Source organism: Ceratosolen solmsi, unplaced genomic scaffold (genome assembly GCF_000503995.2).
Source record: "Ceratosolen solmsi marchali unplaced genomic scaffold, CerSol_1.0 scaffold10, whole genome shotgun sequence".
NCBI classification, from domain to species: domain Eukaryota; kingdom Metazoa; phylum Arthropoda; class Insecta; order Hymenoptera; family Agaonidae; genus Ceratosolen; species Ceratosolen solmsi.
In genome coordinates this window covers 8,237,249-8,255,787 of record NW_011948412.1, presented here as the reverse complement: position 1 = coordinate 8,255,787, position 18,539 = coordinate 8,237,249, and the positions used below count along the sequence as shown (strand labels likewise).

At 33.8% G+C, this 18,539-nt stretch overlaps 1 protein-coding gene across 1 annotated transcript in view; it reads left to right on the top strand.

Moving 5' to 3' along the window:
• The first annotated feature begins 9,639 nt into the window (after nt 1–9,639).
• LOC105368922 (PWWP domain-containing protein 2A) overlaps nt 9,640–18,539 on the top strand; it is a 68,256-nt gene continuing 59,356 nt past the window's right edge. The window contains exon 1 of the mRNA XM_011508109.1: nt 9,640–10,138. Within this exon, the coding sequence (XP_011506411.1) occupies nt 9,777–10,138 (362 nt within the window). The 5' untranslated portion in view covers nt 9,640–9,776. The remainder of the gene's footprint in view (nt 10,139–18,539) is intronic.

The window sequence follows — 18,539 nt, the reverse complement described above, 5'->3', positions numbered from 1 at the left end:
TATTGACGGATTGAAGGCTGCTGGAACGTTGCCCTTAAGGTTACGAAGATCTTGTCGATTCTTCGGGACTTTGGATATTGCGGAGTTTCCAATGCGGCGCTGAAATAGCGTTGATGCTTTAATGCTTTTGAGATTAAATACACTTCAATGAGGACGTTGCGAGCAACTTTTCTTATTTACTTCGCACTCATCGGGAAATTTGTAGCAACGTAAATTCACTTTTTTCAGACGTATAAAAAATGATAAGGTTCTTACGGAAAGTTTATAACGCAATTTTTATAATGGTATTATCGCTAGGTTTAAACGAATCTTTGTATAGATTTCTTCTCTGCTTTCCTTTCATTCGCTATTGAATTCATCGCGCAGAGCATCTTGCGCGCATAAAAATCTTACATCAGCTAAATTATTCCATTCAATTAAAATTAAAGAATATTTGTTCGTCAGAGATGTTTGCGATCTATGCTTTTTACATCCGATATGTTGGTACAAATTATATTTTTACTTCTTAGATATCGTAGGATGGAAAATTTTCTTAACCTCTTCGTTTTATAACTTCATTCATTTTCCTTTTAATAATCACGGCTTGTTCGATGCAATTTTGTAAAACCCACGATCGTACAGCTTTCTTCTCGTTCTATCTTAAATTACCATAAACTTGAAGGATTTTACCATGAAACTTTGATCATTATGGATGCTACGCCATAAGTATTAAAGTATAGCCAAACATACAGAAATCATTGCTGCATTTTGTTGAAATTGCCATAAAAAGAGAAGAAAAAAATTAAATCAATTTTAAAACAAACAGAGTGATCCGATAGCAAAAATAACAACTCGTTAGATAAATTTCATATAAAATTCTAGCTAATGTGCCTTCGCACTAGCTCATTCAATTGTATGAAATAGATATCAGCCTGAGGTATATATAAGTATTATCTACCGTTGCTTTCTATTAATTATGATTAAAGATGGAAAGTGGCGTTGTAATAGTTCTGTTATAGACATACTCATCAGTCGTATAACAAATATGGCAATATTTATTCAAAACTCGCATCGATTATCCTCTACTTTTCATTCACGTAACATTATCGCGATTATGATGAAATCAACGGCAGTAGCATTTCTCTTTAAACTGCACATATTTTTGTAAATATTTTATAAAATTTGAGAGCACTATCGAAACTCTAACAAATATTTAAACGATGAAAAGCAATATTTTTCGTAACATAATATAAATACATCCTTGGATAAAACAAAAACAAAACAAAACAAAGAAACAAAAAAACAAAAAAACAAAAAACAAAAAAAAAATTGCCTGGAAAACTATTGGCTAAAACTCAAACTATTTTTCGCATCTTTCAACATTTGTTTCCTCGAATGACGTTCTTTCACAAACAGAGACGAGGACAATTTTAAGACGACTAAGTCGAGTGACGACATCCTAAGCGATTAAAACTATCGCACCGAGGATATAAAGGGCCAGTGTTTTGACCTACTTTGAAAGCCGGTTCTTTGGCGCTCTTGTAGTCATCCCAGGACACGAGCCATCGTATACGTGACGTGACCCGTTTTTGAAATTGTCTTACATAAAGGCTGGCTTTAAGGACTCTAAACATTTTTTAACTTTCAACACTTTTTCTCACCGTCCGTCGTTCCTTCGTCTTACTCCACCCATCTACCCACCCACCCGCTACTACACTTACCACACACACTACCAGCCTCCCCGTCACCTGCCCTCTCAATACTTTTTTTTCTTCCTTTTCTTTTGTTTCGTTTTAAGTGTAAATTTTGACGTCTAAAGTTTTCAAGGAAATTTCATAAACAATAACGATACGTGAATAAACGAGGCTTTTAAATATTTGAAAATATGTTAAATACCACCATTTAAAATTTAATGAGGCTGCAAAATATTAAAAATTCAAAAATTGCTGAGTATTACTTCTCCATACGGTCTTCAACCTCCTTTTCTTTTCCCCTTTGAAATATGAAGGCGCAACTTTATTGCGATCTTTATGTCTTTATATATATATTTATGAAAAAAAAAAGAAGAAAAAAAAATGTATTTTTATAAATAAATAAATCAGTCATTATTTATTTATTTGTATAATAATGCTGATTTCTTTTCTATCGATTTATTTTATTTTATTTTATTTTATTTTATTTTTTTTTTTTTTTTTTTTTTTTTTTTTTTTTTTTTTTTGAAATTTCTTCCTCTTCCTAATAATACCTCCTTAAAAAAAATTATATAGTATAGAGTATGAATATTCAATTTGTCAAAATATTAATAATATAAAGTAGCGATTGTATTTATTAATTAATACGAGGCACGGTTCAAGTACAAATTTAATTTATTGGCAAAGATATTTTTCCTGTAATTGCATTGGTATTATGTTGATAAGATATAACAATATCGATGTACATGTGCAAGAGTTTATGCATTAGTGAAATAATACCTTTACCAGCTATTCAATATAAATATAATGATACGTTATCAATGTTCTTTTAGCGATGTGTAAAAACAATTTCTGATATATATTATGAAGATGTTACATAAGTTCATTGTAGCCACGTTACAGCCTTTCTATAAGCCATATTCTTTCATAACTCATTCGTCCTTTTATCAATTTTTTTTATCAATAAATAATTAGAATATAAATAATAGATGTAAATAATAGTTTTCACGCACACTTTAGGATATTACTTGCTAATATTCCGCAATGTACAATAAAATTGGATAAAATTGAATAAATACTGCTATCGTCCACTCCCAAATCTATATTTTAATGTATTTCTATGGTAACAACCGACTCTACTCCAACAATCTACTCTTTTGATGTACATTGACATGCGTGAAAATAAAATCAAAGATAACGTGAAAACTTCGTACAACTTTAATGTATTAATATATTCATAAAATATGATTATATTAGAGTGAAACGAGTGTAGAATATCGATAGCTTATGTACATATGGCGTGTGTACGAGAGAATTTTAATATCGAGAAACATGTTTTAATAATATGTGTGCGCGCGAGCGCGCGCGCACGTGTATATATATATATATATATATATATCTGTGTGATAAATTTTTAAATAAAATGACATTAGTATCATTCTTAATGAATTTCGTCTAGCACGTGTGTGTGTGTACGTATGCAAGTCGCTTAAAACAGTATATTGACAGCACATTTCCTATAATTTCGTGGATTAAGAATCGACAATCGCTATTATTTATTCTTTCGCTTTTCAAATGCTCATCTCTTTCAACCATTCTCGCACTTTCACATCTTCACGCGTTATCAAATTCATTGGTCATATCGAACAAGTGTAATGATAAATCTGCAATTCCAAAGTCTAGATGATGTATGAGCGAACCTCTGCTATGAACATTTTTACACCGGCAAAGCCATCCATATCAATCTTAAATTCAGAATTATCCGTAGCGTAATGAAAAATTATAATAAAGGCGATATAAGTCAATAGCTAATGTATTCGACAACGGCGTTTAAGCAATCAATAGTTGCATACCCTCCCACTCGATCCTACAATCCCCCCCCCCCATCCATTGGCTCCACAGGCAAAGCACTGCGCGCACACACACGCACACACGGATAGAGCTCGAAAATGACTATCGCCACTACACGTGTCTTTCTCCTTTCGTAAAATAGGGCCAATGTACATTTGCCAGGCACTTCTCTTAAAGCTCGAAAAATCACGTAGCAAGGGCCGCAGTAGCATTCAAATGCCTTATCGAAAGCAATTTATTCACCCACCGCTTCCTTTTCTTAACGAAACGCGTCAATGTGGCCAGCGACACGTGAGCTTCACCGGCCTATTCAAACAAATCATTTATTAATATAGTTAAGCAAAACAAAAAGCCAATGTTCGCCGCCTGAGAAAGAGCGATTAACATCACGTACGACCTTTCAAATGTAATGTCTTTGAAAATAAATAAATGCATAAATAAATGAAGAAAATTATAACAAAAAAATAAATAAATAAATAAATAAATAAATAAATAAATAAAAAATAAAAAAATACTGGTCCAGCTCTGATTATCTAGTCTTTCTTACGAAAGAAGAAATATTATCATTTACTCCAGTCAGCTTTTTCGACACAATGCAGTACGTAAACGGGGCGGCTCCTTTCAAACTTGTGAATGACGTTTTAATGCCGCTAGTGGGAAAAAAATGTCTAAAAATACCCTCGTAAGGGGAAGACAGGCTAACGGTGCAGAAAGCTAAGATATCCTTCTAGATTCATTAAAAGAAAACTACTCGATAAATCCTTTTCACAACTTTCAGGGCTCCTTTTTCCCGTATACCCGAGCCTCAAGAAAAAACGTGATATCCCATCCCATTCAACGTCTCTTGATAATATCTCGACAAGATTGGCAGCTTAGCGCCATATAGCGTAACCCGTGCGTGATATGCTCGGCAGTTCGCATCCGCAAAAAAAAAAAAAAAAAGAAGAAAGAAAGCAAAAAATTGAAAAGCCAAAACTTTGGGAAACTATGGGATTTATTAAGCGGGCGCGATGGCTCGCTTCGCGTTCCTTTAACGCTTTTCCCAACTTCCGTGGACTCCCTTTGGAATTCATTGAGTCCGCGTCGTCGCTTGCGACTTCTCCTTATGGGGCGCACGTAAAAGGCCATCGGCCTGTACTTGTGCGCACTTGGTGGTCCGACTCGTGTTCGCGCCGGTCGATTGCAATGCGGTAGTAGAAAAAAGTCTCGGTAATACCTAGACCTAATGGCATTTAAAGTAGCCGCGTGATCGTTGCTGAACATAACAGAGAAACAATATTCGCCCCGATAAGCTTTGCTAAGTGATATTATCCGCATCATGGGAGCCAAACTTTCCTTACCAATCGTATTAAAAGAGCCTAGGCGATCGTACGTAAAGATAAGCGTTGCCTCGGCTCTGACCCCACCCCCTGTCACAAAGCTTTGTCATATATATTATGGCATCGATGGCGAGAGTCATAATTGAAACGTATGCTTTCGTAATATGCTCGTTCATTAATTTCGTCTCTTTTATTCGGACGCCTGGCCTTGATCAGACTCCATACTCCAAGTGTTTGTCGGCTGGAATTAATTATTAACATGTCCCTTACTACCTGCAGCTTAGGCTTTAATGCCGCATAAAAAGGGACAATTATGAAAAAGAGAAAGAAAGAAAGGAAGAACGAAAGAAAGAAAGTAAAGGAAAAAGAAGGAATCTTCAAATTAATAATGATTATAATGTTTGTTTGGGTATTATTTTTGTCGGTTAATTTTCTTTCATCGACTATATGAAATACGTCGTTTTTCTTATTCACAATCACCGAAATCCCAAGTCCATCCATGGCATTACCTTTACATTATACCGCCTAACATTGGCGTTACAATTTTTATTGCATATTTCGTAACTGCTATTTTCTCTGTAATTGACGTATTTTGCACAATGTAACAGCTCGCGTGTATAAGTTTCGACTACGGAGTCAGGATTCATTTCGTCGAGGAATTCATGCCTGTGATTCATGTCGATTTTTTTTTTTTTTTTTTCGCCGCGCTCTTCTTTCCAATGTTTATACTTTTAAGCATCGGATCTCCCTTCTCATTATGCATTTACCAATAGCGTGGATATTTTGCACGAATGTCCAGAACAGTTTTTAAGAAGAATAGCCGACGATATACATGTTTGTGCTTATCACAATGCAGGAAGAGTAAAATCTATATGCCTATACGTGGTTAATTCTTTTGTTCTTTTTTTTCCATTTTTTTTTTTTTTTTATTTGTATTCGTGATATATTAATTATTGCGTTGTTCCCGTCGAGATATTTTTAAAAATAATTGATTTTAACAACCGAGATAAAATATAAACTTCTCCTGTGCTCGACGCTAGATAAATACACCATATTTCTTATATCAATTAACCCATATTATCAGTAATTACATTATTAATGATAATACATTATTTTCTTCTGTTTCTTTCATTCCTCAAATAATTTTTATAAAATTCAAAATTTTCAACCAATAGCTGACCTATTATTTTTCGTGTAAAAGCTGCTTTGTTTTTATGCTCGAATCTTCGTGTTTCCTTTTCCTTTCTTTGTGCTCCGACGATTACGTACTTCGGATTTTCGTGCGTCCTATATGTACTATATGTAAGGTCTAAAAGCTCTCTTTCGATTCGACTGCTTGTTACCTTTGCTATCTATAAAAAAAAAAGAGAAAAAAAGAAAAGAAAAAAAAAGAAAAAAAAAACAAAGAAAGACAGAAAGAAAGAAAGAAAAAGCAGCAGGAAAAGGCACAAAAATTCAGCTACGTGATCGATACGTAAGCTCGCTCTTCCATTATCCAAGTCCACCCAAGGCTCAAGTGTACTTTTGCCCTTTGAACATCTATCGTATTACATTAGTAAATATAAATACGAGTCAAGTGCGTTGAAATATGTTTCTAGAGCGAGAATTCATATTTATGAAAATCTATGTTAGACTGGAGAGTAGGAAAACACACCTTTAAGAGACCTTGCTTTTCCATGAAAAAATTATTTGATACACCATTTAACAATAAATTCGAAACTTGTATATCAGTCAAGGAAATACAAGAGAAAAAAAGTCAAATTTACTAATCTCAACCTGTAAAATTATTCCAGTAATATGTGTAAACATTTGTTGTTTCAATGAATTTAACATAAATATTATGCACTTCTCTCTCTCCCTCTCTCATCACACACACACACACACACACACACACACACACACGGGGGGGGGAGATATAGATATATAGTTTCTTCTAATATTAAATTAATTTGATATCATTTTGATCATTTATTCATTATATAACACATGCAATAATACAAAGTGTACGTACCGAATATCCAAATAATTATATTACAATTAAATTTTTTTGCACATTATAGTTTACTATTTCTTCCATTTACCTTATTTTAATGTTACTTATTTAATATATTTATATGTATTATTCCCTTTATCCATAAATATACCATATATTTTGCTATTTTTAAAAATATATTTAACTCCTCGTATTCCTATCTGGATAGTATTTTTTTTTTATTCCTATTCAAACAATGTACATTGATTTTATTATCGAAAGCGATTCATTTATTCGATTCGATAATTAATCAAATAATCTATTAATATTGTCACATTACTAAAAGAAGATATTTAATGACTGTTTGTTATAATTGAATAAAATATTATCTTTACAGCCGTATTTGCCATTATATTCGTAATAAATTGTTTAAATAAATGTAAAACAAAGATGTTCATAATTATAAAGAGTAATTTCATTAATATGTTCGCTTAGCAACCTAATGGTAATTATAATTTTTAGATGAACAGAAATTACTTTGCTAACTTGAGCACTAAACACGAATTTTACATTGAACGTGTGTGAAGTGCGAGCGCGCGACTCTGCAAGTGTGTAATTTTAATTTTTTTTTTATTTTACTATGGCATAAAAATTGCATACATTATGCGAGCTTTCATCTATCTAAATTACAATTTTCGTAAAGCTAATAATAATCATAATAAATATCTATCGAAAAATTTATATTTTTCACAATCAAGAATTATATAATACGAAACGAAGTAGTTTATTTTAGAATATCTATTAACCACATGTCATTCGAATTTTGATTGTATAACTAACAATAAAATCATTGTACAAACCAAGAACTTTTGCTAGTTGCACGCTATATTATCAAGGAAGATTATCATATACTTTATTAATATTAGGAGATCACAAAATTATTATCATTCTTGTGTTGGTACATATAGCAATAAACGAAAGAACATTTCTATCGATCTATGGATGGTATCTGTCTTGTACTCCTCTCTCCCTTTCCATTCCCCCCCCCCCCCCCCACGCCCCGCGCAACGCCACAGCTGCTCTCACTCTCACTCTCACTTCGATGCTTTTCTCTTTCTTTATATGGCACGCCCTTTTCCTCACCTAGAATTTATTAGATTTTGTCGGACTTTTCGAACAACTTACAACAATTGTTTTAGAAATAATTTGTTAGAATGTTCATTAAACAGCGTATTCCCATGATATAAATGTGTTATATTAAATTCGATATTTATAATTATTATTTAAATAATAATATTTTCATAAAGTTGTAAATCAAAATTTTCGCTATGCATACCAATAATAAATTCATTAATCTCAATAAATGATAAATAGCTCATATTAATAATCAATTGAAGGAATTTGAGTTTATCTCTCTACTACACTCTACTTCTACTTAAATTCCATAATCATTATAACGATTGCTTTTATTTATTTATTTATTTTTATAATTATAATTTTTTTTTTTTTTTTTTTTTTTTTTTTTACGTATATAATAAAGAAACTTAAAGCATTTATTTATAATCGAAATAAATTTACTTGTCACCATAACGATTTCACCAAAATTTATCTACCAGCTCATTCGGTTTTACACCTTTCCTTTGTGTCCGTTCTTCTTTTTCACTTTTTCACAATCTCCCCTCACTTTCATTCCCAGCCAATCTCTTTTTCTTTTTGCCCGCGTAGCATACGAAAGATTAGCTTTTACATTTGACATAAAAATTTCAATTCGTTATTCATAAATCTCTTCTTCAAATTTTACTTTACATTAATATCTTAATTAAATTAAAGAAAATATCATATTTTCTTTGTTTATCTTGATAAATCAGTAGAAGTAAAATTATCGGTTGCTCGAGTCTAGAAGCTCGTGTTTAAATAAAATTCCTCATTCCGTATGTTTATCGTCAATATACGTAATAATACATCGCTGCAAATTTACGAATTTCATTATTTATTTGATCACTAAGTCATTAGATAAAAGATAATGTCTAATGTATGCCTGTCGCACTCGATGCGGCGGTGCCCCACTCTTGTATAGACACATGCTCCCTCTCTCTCTCTCTCTCTCTCTCTCTCTCTCTCACTCTATTTCACTCACTTGCTCGCACGTTCCTTCATTCGTTCGTTCGTTTATTCTTTCGTTCGTTCGTTCGTTCGTTCGTTCGTTCGTTCGTTTATTCTTTCGTTCGTTCGTTTATTCGTTCGTTCGATCATTCTTTCATTGTTCAATAGCCGTTTCTCTTCGTTTCATTGGCTCTTTATGCATATTTCGTAACAGATTGTTAATTGTATTTATAATTACTAGGTTGAAATGTTTGTTTTAAAGGTTGTTTTAAACGGACGTAGTGCTCCCGTTACGAATAACAAGAATCCCCCCTCCCCTCGTCGTCGTGAGAGTTTTCAATTTAATGTAGTAACGAGCAGTGCGGACGAATATTTTAGCACATGGCAGCGGAGAGAGGCGTAAAACCTAGGCGGCAAGATTCGTCGTGGACAACGAGCACGCGCGTGCCCGGTATCGTTTACTCCAATAGCTTCGTCAGCGGACATCCTCGTGTCCGTCGCTGCATCAAATAGCGGAGCAGCCGCCGTCGTAACCGGGAATCCTAACCTCCCGCGTTGACCTTCAAAGTGCCCCCGCCGGGCCCGCGGTCGCAACCGTCAGAGCAGTTGCCGCTGCCTCCGCCGCCGTCGCCACCGCCACCACCACCACCACCACCACCACCACCACCACCACCAGCAGCAGCACAACCACCACCACCACCACCACAGCTCGCCGCCGCCGCCGTCACCGCCGTCGCCACCGCCCGCATCGCCGCCAACCGGGGACGGGGAGCCGGGGCCGGCGCCTCCGCCCCTGACTACGTAGGGGGGGCGCATGCGCACGGGTAACGGAGCCGCGGTCGCGCGTCCGCCGCCTCGGCCATGCCGCTGCCTCGGCACGGCAGCGGCCACACCAGCTGTCCGTCGTGCGCAGCGCCCGCGTCCTCCGCCCCGCGCGCGCGACCCGGAGCCGAAGCCACCGCCGTGCCCGCGCAGCCAAGGCCCGGGGTGACCTCGTCGTCGCCACCGTCGCCGCTGTCGCCAGGACCTCCTGCCGGACCTCCCCGAGGCGGCCCAAGTGCGCGCGCCATGGACGACGAGGGGGGCCCCCGAGGGAGCCGCTGTCTCTTACCCGGGGAAAGGATACTCGTGACCGTCGAGTCCGCGCTGCCCGACATCCTCGTCGTCAGCTACGAGCACGGAGCCAAGTCCTTCCAGGGCGCGCTGCTCGACGCGACCAAGAGGTGAGCCACGCGACTTTAGCCGGTCTCGACCGCTACACTCCCGCGAGCGCTATCCCCGACGATGCTCCTCCCGACCCTCGCCCTGGTCCTCACTCTGGTCCTCGGTGCCCGATACTCTGCCGAGTCTACGGATGAGCCATCCTTGCGCACTAGGTCCCATCTAGTTAGCTTTGCCACTTTCTTGCATGCTCTTACCTAGAAGATGTGTTTTGCTGCCATTGGAAGCTCTCTCATTCCTTATTAATTAATTAGTCTGTCTCTCTTAGCCTTAGCATTTCCACTTTAAAGACATCCTCTTGGACCTTTAATACGGTTGGCTCACACGCTTTGTCAATCTTAGCAGTCTCCACTTATATGTATGTTGCCTATCATAGCTTACAGCATAAATTCTGAAATTGTCCGTCACTTGTGTTACAGTTGCCTAATTTGCCAATTGCACACGATAGGTGATCTCAGTGTTTTGTGCGACTCCAGCAGACCCAACGGACTATGTCACTCTTTACTTTCATCTGCGTATTCCTGATGTTAAAGCTTGTTTAACAAACATATATTCATTGAGAGCAAAAATTAGCTGCTTTTAATTATAGCTTAGGTCAATGAGCATTAACCGTTTTATTCACAGTCCTATGAAATCTGTACTTTACACCTAAAAATACAATTTTCACTAAAGAATTATATTTAAGAGCCTGCCTGCGTGCAAGACATGTTACAGCCAATTTTCAAACTAAATCAACAGTATCATTAGTAATGTATCAAGCAAGCAGCTTCCTTTCTCTATTTGTGACAATAAAATGTGCGTATAAAATTAGCCAGCAGAGTAATATGGAGTAATAAGGATATGATGTTTGTTGTAATTTCCCATCGACCGTTCAAAATTAACATTGTCATCGTGCATTCTTAATAATGTATACATCTGCATTGAAAATTATGCCTCAAAAATTAAAAATCCATTGGCCCAATGTCAGTAGTCGAATTTTCCAAATGTGCATCATAAAAGACAATTCATTGGTACCATTCAATGTTCTAAAATTAAGGTTTTAAATTTTGGTAAAAATCTTATGCCCAATATTATAAGGAATGTGTACAGTGAGCTCGAAATTATTATTGAATAAAGTATTTTAATGCACGAAACGTCATTTCATTTATTTCAATTAGATGATAAATCTTTAATTTATTGCAAATACAGATGAGCGGATTTAATGGATGATATTTTAATGTTGTAATCTTGACCGAAAGTCATACGTATGAGAAAGAAAAAATGTTGACCATCGTAACGGTAATTTGAGCACATGTCGTCTACGTAAGATTTTTCACGCTGTCAATGTACGAACTGCGAGAATCTGTGATTTGGCCACTGCTGGACGTAGCTCTTTTCGGCTTCCATTTAGAAGAAAGTATAAAATACAGTGAGAAAGACTTTCGTTGCTATACACTTTACACTTACAATTGTTTACGCTTTATCTAATTCCATTTGTTTGCTTCTACCGGATGTTGGAGCAAACTTATTTTCTAAGTATTCCGCGCGACGGGTTTGGTTTCGATTCCATTCTCCCCACCTCGTTAGTCCCTCTTGTCTTGTTTATGCATTTTAAATTTTACAATACAGTCTACCGCAATGTTTTCAGATATGCACGTGATTTTTAACAAAATTTGTAGCCGTCGGGGAAAGTTTTGATGTTAAAGAGGTAGAGGCCATGTGCTTGTGTTTATTCAGATTGATGTTTACTGTTGTAAGGTATTCAGTGTAGTTTTGCATGATATTTTTCTAAATGTTGTACAGATGAAATTTTACTCGAGCCAAATTTTTTTAATTTCTGCATGTTTCGTTTGATATATTATATATGATTATATGATATATAATATATGATATATATTACAAAAGAGAAAAAGAAAAAATCCTCAATTCAAAGCTGATGATTTCGAATGAGTAATATAATCTTTTTTCTTCTTCAAACATATATATATATATATATATATTAAAAAGAATTGAAGTCCATGTTTACAATTATGTAGGAAATCTAAATGATGCAAAACAAACATTTTACCGGCAAGATGTCATTTTTTAATTCTATCTCTGATGAATGCTTCAAGACCAATAATAAATTGAAAGTGAAGTTAATTTACATAATTACATAGAGTTACAGACCAAATATAAATAATAAAATCATGTATTTCAAAAAAGATATATTGACAGTAATTTTCATTATTCATGCGTTTAAAAACAAACTTGTATAAATGTAAATATAAAATGATTTGAAAGCCGATGGTTTTCCTCCTAAATATAGTATTAATATTTATTGCATGAAATTGAAATTAAATACTTGCATATATTCCATCGGTAGTATTGTTAAATTTAACCATAGCTTTTTAGCCTCTGAAATACTTAAATTATAAGTATTATCATTATAAAGTTATATTGTTAATGAAAATTCAAAATAAAAAAATAGCTTTGAATTTTAAGATGCGAGCAACATTTTTGTTCTCATTATCATAGGTATTTTTATTATTACAATCTTTATTGTATCTAATTACAATCTTTATTGTAATTGCAATAATTATTATTATTAATTATCATCATCGTCATCGTCATCATCATCATCATCATCATCATCATCATCATCATCATCATCATCATCATCATCAGCATTATTGTAATTTTAACATTAATAATAATAATTCATAACAGTTATTATTATTATTAAAAATAATTACTAAATAACCCTTCATTACTGAAGGCATTATAATTATTATGAATAATATAAATAATATTTCGATTAATAGTTTACAAATGTTATGTAAATTTTAATATAATTTATAAATTATTCATTACTATTACTCTTATAACTTGAGATAAAATTGGTAGTCAGAATATTTAAAATATTCATACTGTTTAATCTTCAATCACATAATGATGTGTAAATATAAATAAAGCAAAATTCTAAGCAATAAATTATTCATGGGACAGGGACTGGAGGGAGAGGGGTATTACGAATATACATCTATTCCATGAATATTAACCCAACGAGATGAGGATATTCCGAATTTAATATTTCTCTACTCTTAGTTAATTGCAACTTTTGACTGACCGAGCCCGCTCCGCCCTTATAAAATAAGCGAATGTTGACTTTATTAATAGCAATGGAGCTTGGAAACACTTCTCGCTATCATCATAAATATGTTTATTAATCGTTAATGAGGAAACGATTTTCCTGAAAAGTACCGATCAAAGATGGTCAACCTTACCGACAATCCTATCGAACTATGTACCACTTGTTGCCGAACTTACCATTGGATAAATCATTTTCATAATTATTCCTTACAGTATAGCCCCAACATGTATTATGTAGGTCACATTAGGATTTTCAAAGCCGAAACAATTTTCCGTATAACGATAAAATCAGAAAATAAAAAATCAATGGCCATACTTTATGTATTTGCAACATTTTGTTCATGTATCAGGCCCATCCCATAATTAATAATTATGAAACAAAAAAAAAAAACAAAAAAAAAAAAACGATGAAAGAAGAAGAAAAAATGAATTGTCAAACAGATATGGATTTGTGAGGTAAATCATTCTCGACTTTATTCCTTCGCCGATTTCTCGTAAGTTTTTAGCACTCGGACTTGAACTTATTTCCTCTTCGCGCTTGTAACAATGTATTTAGAATAGACTTTTGTTTATATTAACAAGTAACATCGCTGTGTCCGTGTTCATCTTGATACAAATAGTAAGTATAGTACATACTGCACAAGTGTGTACCACATTAGATTCAGAGCCTGAATACAAGCTGAATCGTGCAGGTGCGAGCGATTCATTATTCGTAGGGCGGTATCAAAAAAACAAAAAAACAAAAAACAATAAACAAAAATTGTGCAAAATCCAAGGGACGACACGTATTTGCACTGGGCGAATCGCCATGCCGATTAGAAGCGTAACGCCAAAGCTACCTAAACTACCTACCGTCAGTCATCATTTTTCGAACCGACTCTTGCCCGCGGAGCAGTTGGGCCTCACCGACTCCCATCCTCGCACGCAATTGCGCAAGTAAGCATCCTTAAAAATCGCCGACAGCGATAATCTCCCCAACGACGACTAAGAGAGGCGTCCACGTCCACGAACTTTCTTGTCGCACGATCCGTCGGATCGTCGTCGCACTTCCCGCGGCCATAATTCACCGCCGAACTCTGCTCACGACCTTCCTGGGAGATTATTTTCCTTATTAACAACGAGGCGGGCTTGCTTACCGAAGGCAAATTGACCACCGGATGCATGTGGCTATCGGGGGCCCCTTTTTCTTAAAATTCATGACATGAAGCTACTTCTCGGGATTTATGGAGAATCGGCTCGGGGAGTTTTTTCGAGCTTCGCGCGAACACACTGTGGCAAAGAAGTTTTGTCAATCGGATGAGTCATCCGCGTATTTTTGTATTAATTCTCGCAGGGCAAAACAGCCACGCGGTAACAAGGCGAAATTCCTTCTTCCCGTAAAATTGGTGGAAGTCCGATAGGGATTTTTAAGTTTTTTTTTTCTAGTATTTTTCAAAATAAGAGCCAAGTCGCGCCAAGCATCCCCGGTAAAGTTCCTTTGAGAATTGCCACGAAGTTGCATTATCAAAGGATGCCGCTGTTTCGATGCGATGGGCACAAAAACTTTAGAATGCTATACGCTCCACAATTTGTAACATATAACCTAGTCCAAGTTGTGTTGAGCAAGTACGTACAACAAACTGTTAGAACTTCTTATTTAATAAGAGTGCGGGTAGTGGCTTCTTTATTCGCATTGATATCTAGGTTCCATTAATCAATAATTAATGAGTTCCGAGCAACAAATGGCTTCGGGCCTTGTTTGCATTAAGTTTAGTAAATTTTTTTTTCTTTCTCTCTTAACAATGTTGGCGAAACACGTGCTCGGAATATTTGAAACTCGTCAAATCGGGCATTTTATATTTTCTTGTTAAATTGCAAGAAAATCTAGTTTAAATCCTCTTCGCTTGTTTCGTTCATCATTTATTTCCATTTAAGATTGAAATAATCGATTCGATGAAATAATAAAATTTTAATATCAGTCCTCGTATATTTTTATAATCCATAATGCATTTTTGTAGGTTATGTTTTACAAGCAATAGCCAGAACAAATTTCTTCTACTCAAGTATATTATCGTCTTATAATTAATAGTATATAATTTATAATTAAAAGTATTTGTTGAAATAACGTTTCAAGCCATTCGAAAGATATACACTCACAGTATAGCATCATACTTGAAATAAATTTAATGAAAACATAAAACATTAAAGTTTCCTAAATGATATGTCACCAGGATATTTAATATCTTGTTTCAAACCTATAAAAATAATCATCTCAATCGTAATTAAATAATATTACATTGGAATTGATAATATTCTTTTTAAATCAGAATTTACTATTAATTGTCCGTTTTTAATCGTTAATGTTATGCATGGGATTATAAGAGCACACGTTCACACATGCACTATAAGAATTAGCGTTGATAAATTCAGCATGAAAACGGAACTGAGGAATGACTTTATAATTATATAATAAAACGAAGATAATAACATTATTAATTCAATTATTTTAATAAATAACATCAATGCACACATTACAATCTGTCCACCTGAGTGTATTGCTCGTGTGCGCGCGCGCGCGTGTGTGTGTGAGGGCATTCGATATTCCTGTGAAGCTTTCAAACATATGTTCTCTTAACACTTTGAGTAAAAAATATTGGAGTTATGAGCTCAAGTGAATTTGATAAAAACTAGACCGCTGTATTTGATACCATAAGAGACTAATAGTACTACAAAAATACTAGGTCATTGTCTGATTAGGAAAGCTGGATACGTTAAATATGAAAATTGAGGTTAAGATGCCATTACAGTATACTATATAAGCATAAAATTCGTAAAATAATTATTGACTTTTTTTTTTTTTTATTTGCAAGATATTTAATATGAAAAATTAGCTAGTAATGTTATTTACCTTAAGTTTTAATTATTTCAACAGCATATGAATTTTCTTCGTAATGCACACGCATATACAGAATTCCTATTCGATGTAATAAAATCTAAAAGAATCTCGAAGGAAACTAACTGGTCATTTCCGTTGAAAGATTTTGCTTGTATAAAATATTTCAATATATACGGCTATTTAAGAAATTTATAATCGAAGAAACAATTTTACACTATTTCTTAGTATACTATATATTACGATTGTCGCGTATAATTTCATATTATATCACGCGTTATTTTATCAAATTAAATGTACAAAAATTACTAAAATCAGATATTATACCAAATGTTGTGAAACGATTCACCACGCCATGTAATATTAAAAACTGTCATTTAAGTTTTTTCTTTCGAAGTATTATAACTTATGGGAGAATAGAACGAGGCCAAGCGATTTTCCAGATAACGAACAAAATAATCCCATTGAAAAATAGAATAATTGATATAAATGCCAATTCTGCAATTAATTATACGTTATACTGTAGTAGTTAAAAATACTGCTCTCGTAAAGTATTCCACCTCTTGCTTATGAGTTTTTATGCAGTATTTTTAAAGTTAATAATATATTTATGTGTTTATATATATATATATATATATATTATCTTTTATATATAGATTGATTTTTATGGTACTTATGTAAGAATAGTCTATAAAAATGATACATTATAACGCATAAAATTTATACATAATACGATAAGCCACTTTTAAATAATGTATGATTTAAAAAAAAGTGAAAAAAAAAAATGATATTAAAAATTACAAATCTTGTATTAAAAATTCAGTGAACATATAATTCACAAAGATTTCACACGATGATAATCAATGACGGCACTGGCGTTTCTACAATTTATTATTTGTCTACGTAGTTAGGATAGGTGCCCCCATGTAGTACGGCCCTGCCTACAGGATTTACTTCAATAGCATACGAAATGAGAATGGTTTCTAACATATACATTACATTGTAAAGTAAAGTACACGTATGCATATGCGTGTGCGTGCGAGCGTGTATTTAAAGTATAAAAACAATAAAACTATTTATTTAAAAAAAAATGTTTTATATTGATCGTCATCATTTTTTATTACGACAGAATAATATACACATTTTCGTAATGTCATTTAATTCTGTGTAGTTTAGTCTTGAAATAACTATAATACAAACATTAATTTAATGATAACTATTGGTTGTTCCAAATTATAACAAATATTATGTCATAGAGAGGAAAAATCTTATTAAAGATAATTAATGGATAATGAATATGAAGAAAATATGAGTAATAAAATTATTGTGACTTGAGACGTCATACATTATTAATGTCACTGTTAGGAAATTATTAAGATAATATTTTTTTTTTTTTTTAGATTACAGCGTCGTCGAGTAGACAATGAAATACTTAGATAAAAAATGTATTTGTAATGTCAGCAATAATATATTAATATGAATTGACATTGATCGATTTTAACCTGAGAAATGCGTTAATTTATCGTTTAGAAAATTATATTTATAAAGCAATTATTGCTTAAGATCTTGGTCACTTGATAAATCGGTAACATGTAGACTCCAAAGCCACAATACACATAAAGAATCCATATATATTTATTTTTCTAAAACAGACGAAATGAGAATATTTTGTATTTTTAACTGTTTTAACATACTGTTAAATTATTCTCGTAGTCAGAGGTATTAAGTATGAGTGAAATTTTTATTTAACGATTTTACATAACTTAATTAATAATTATTATTGTTATTAATTACGTATTTCGAATATTATTAGTATACGTTAATGAGGCATTTATGTATAAATTTCCGCCATTTCATAAGAAAAACGTGCGAAAATGTAATATTTCATTTGGCAATATTAAATCGATTTTTATCATTACTGATTGGTTTATGCGATGGCAAGTAGCTTTATTCCGAAAGTCTTATTCTTTAAGACGAAGTCCATTTGTAATTGAAGCGAAATTTCAAGTTTGGTCGTTTCGAATTCAATAATTATGAGGTGGAAGTGAAGGAGGAGAAGAAGTAGGAAAGCTAATTGAACAACGCGACGTCATGCCGCCTTCATTTTTTTTCGGAATTCGACAGTTCGTTCATGTCGGGTTTCCGTTAATTAGTTCACATAGAAAATCGTGGTTGAAAAATCTTAGTTGGATATAATAACCGAACGATCCTATAATGCATATTTATTTCGGATAATACTATTCCATCTCGAAAAAAAAAAAAATATATATATATATATATATAGAAATAACTTTATATATTTTTAATAGGCATCAATCACTTCATATGGAGTAAATTATATTATTTATTAACGAATTCAAAGTGACTTTAAACACATTTATTGATTATAAACTAATAATATATTATATAAGCTAGACATT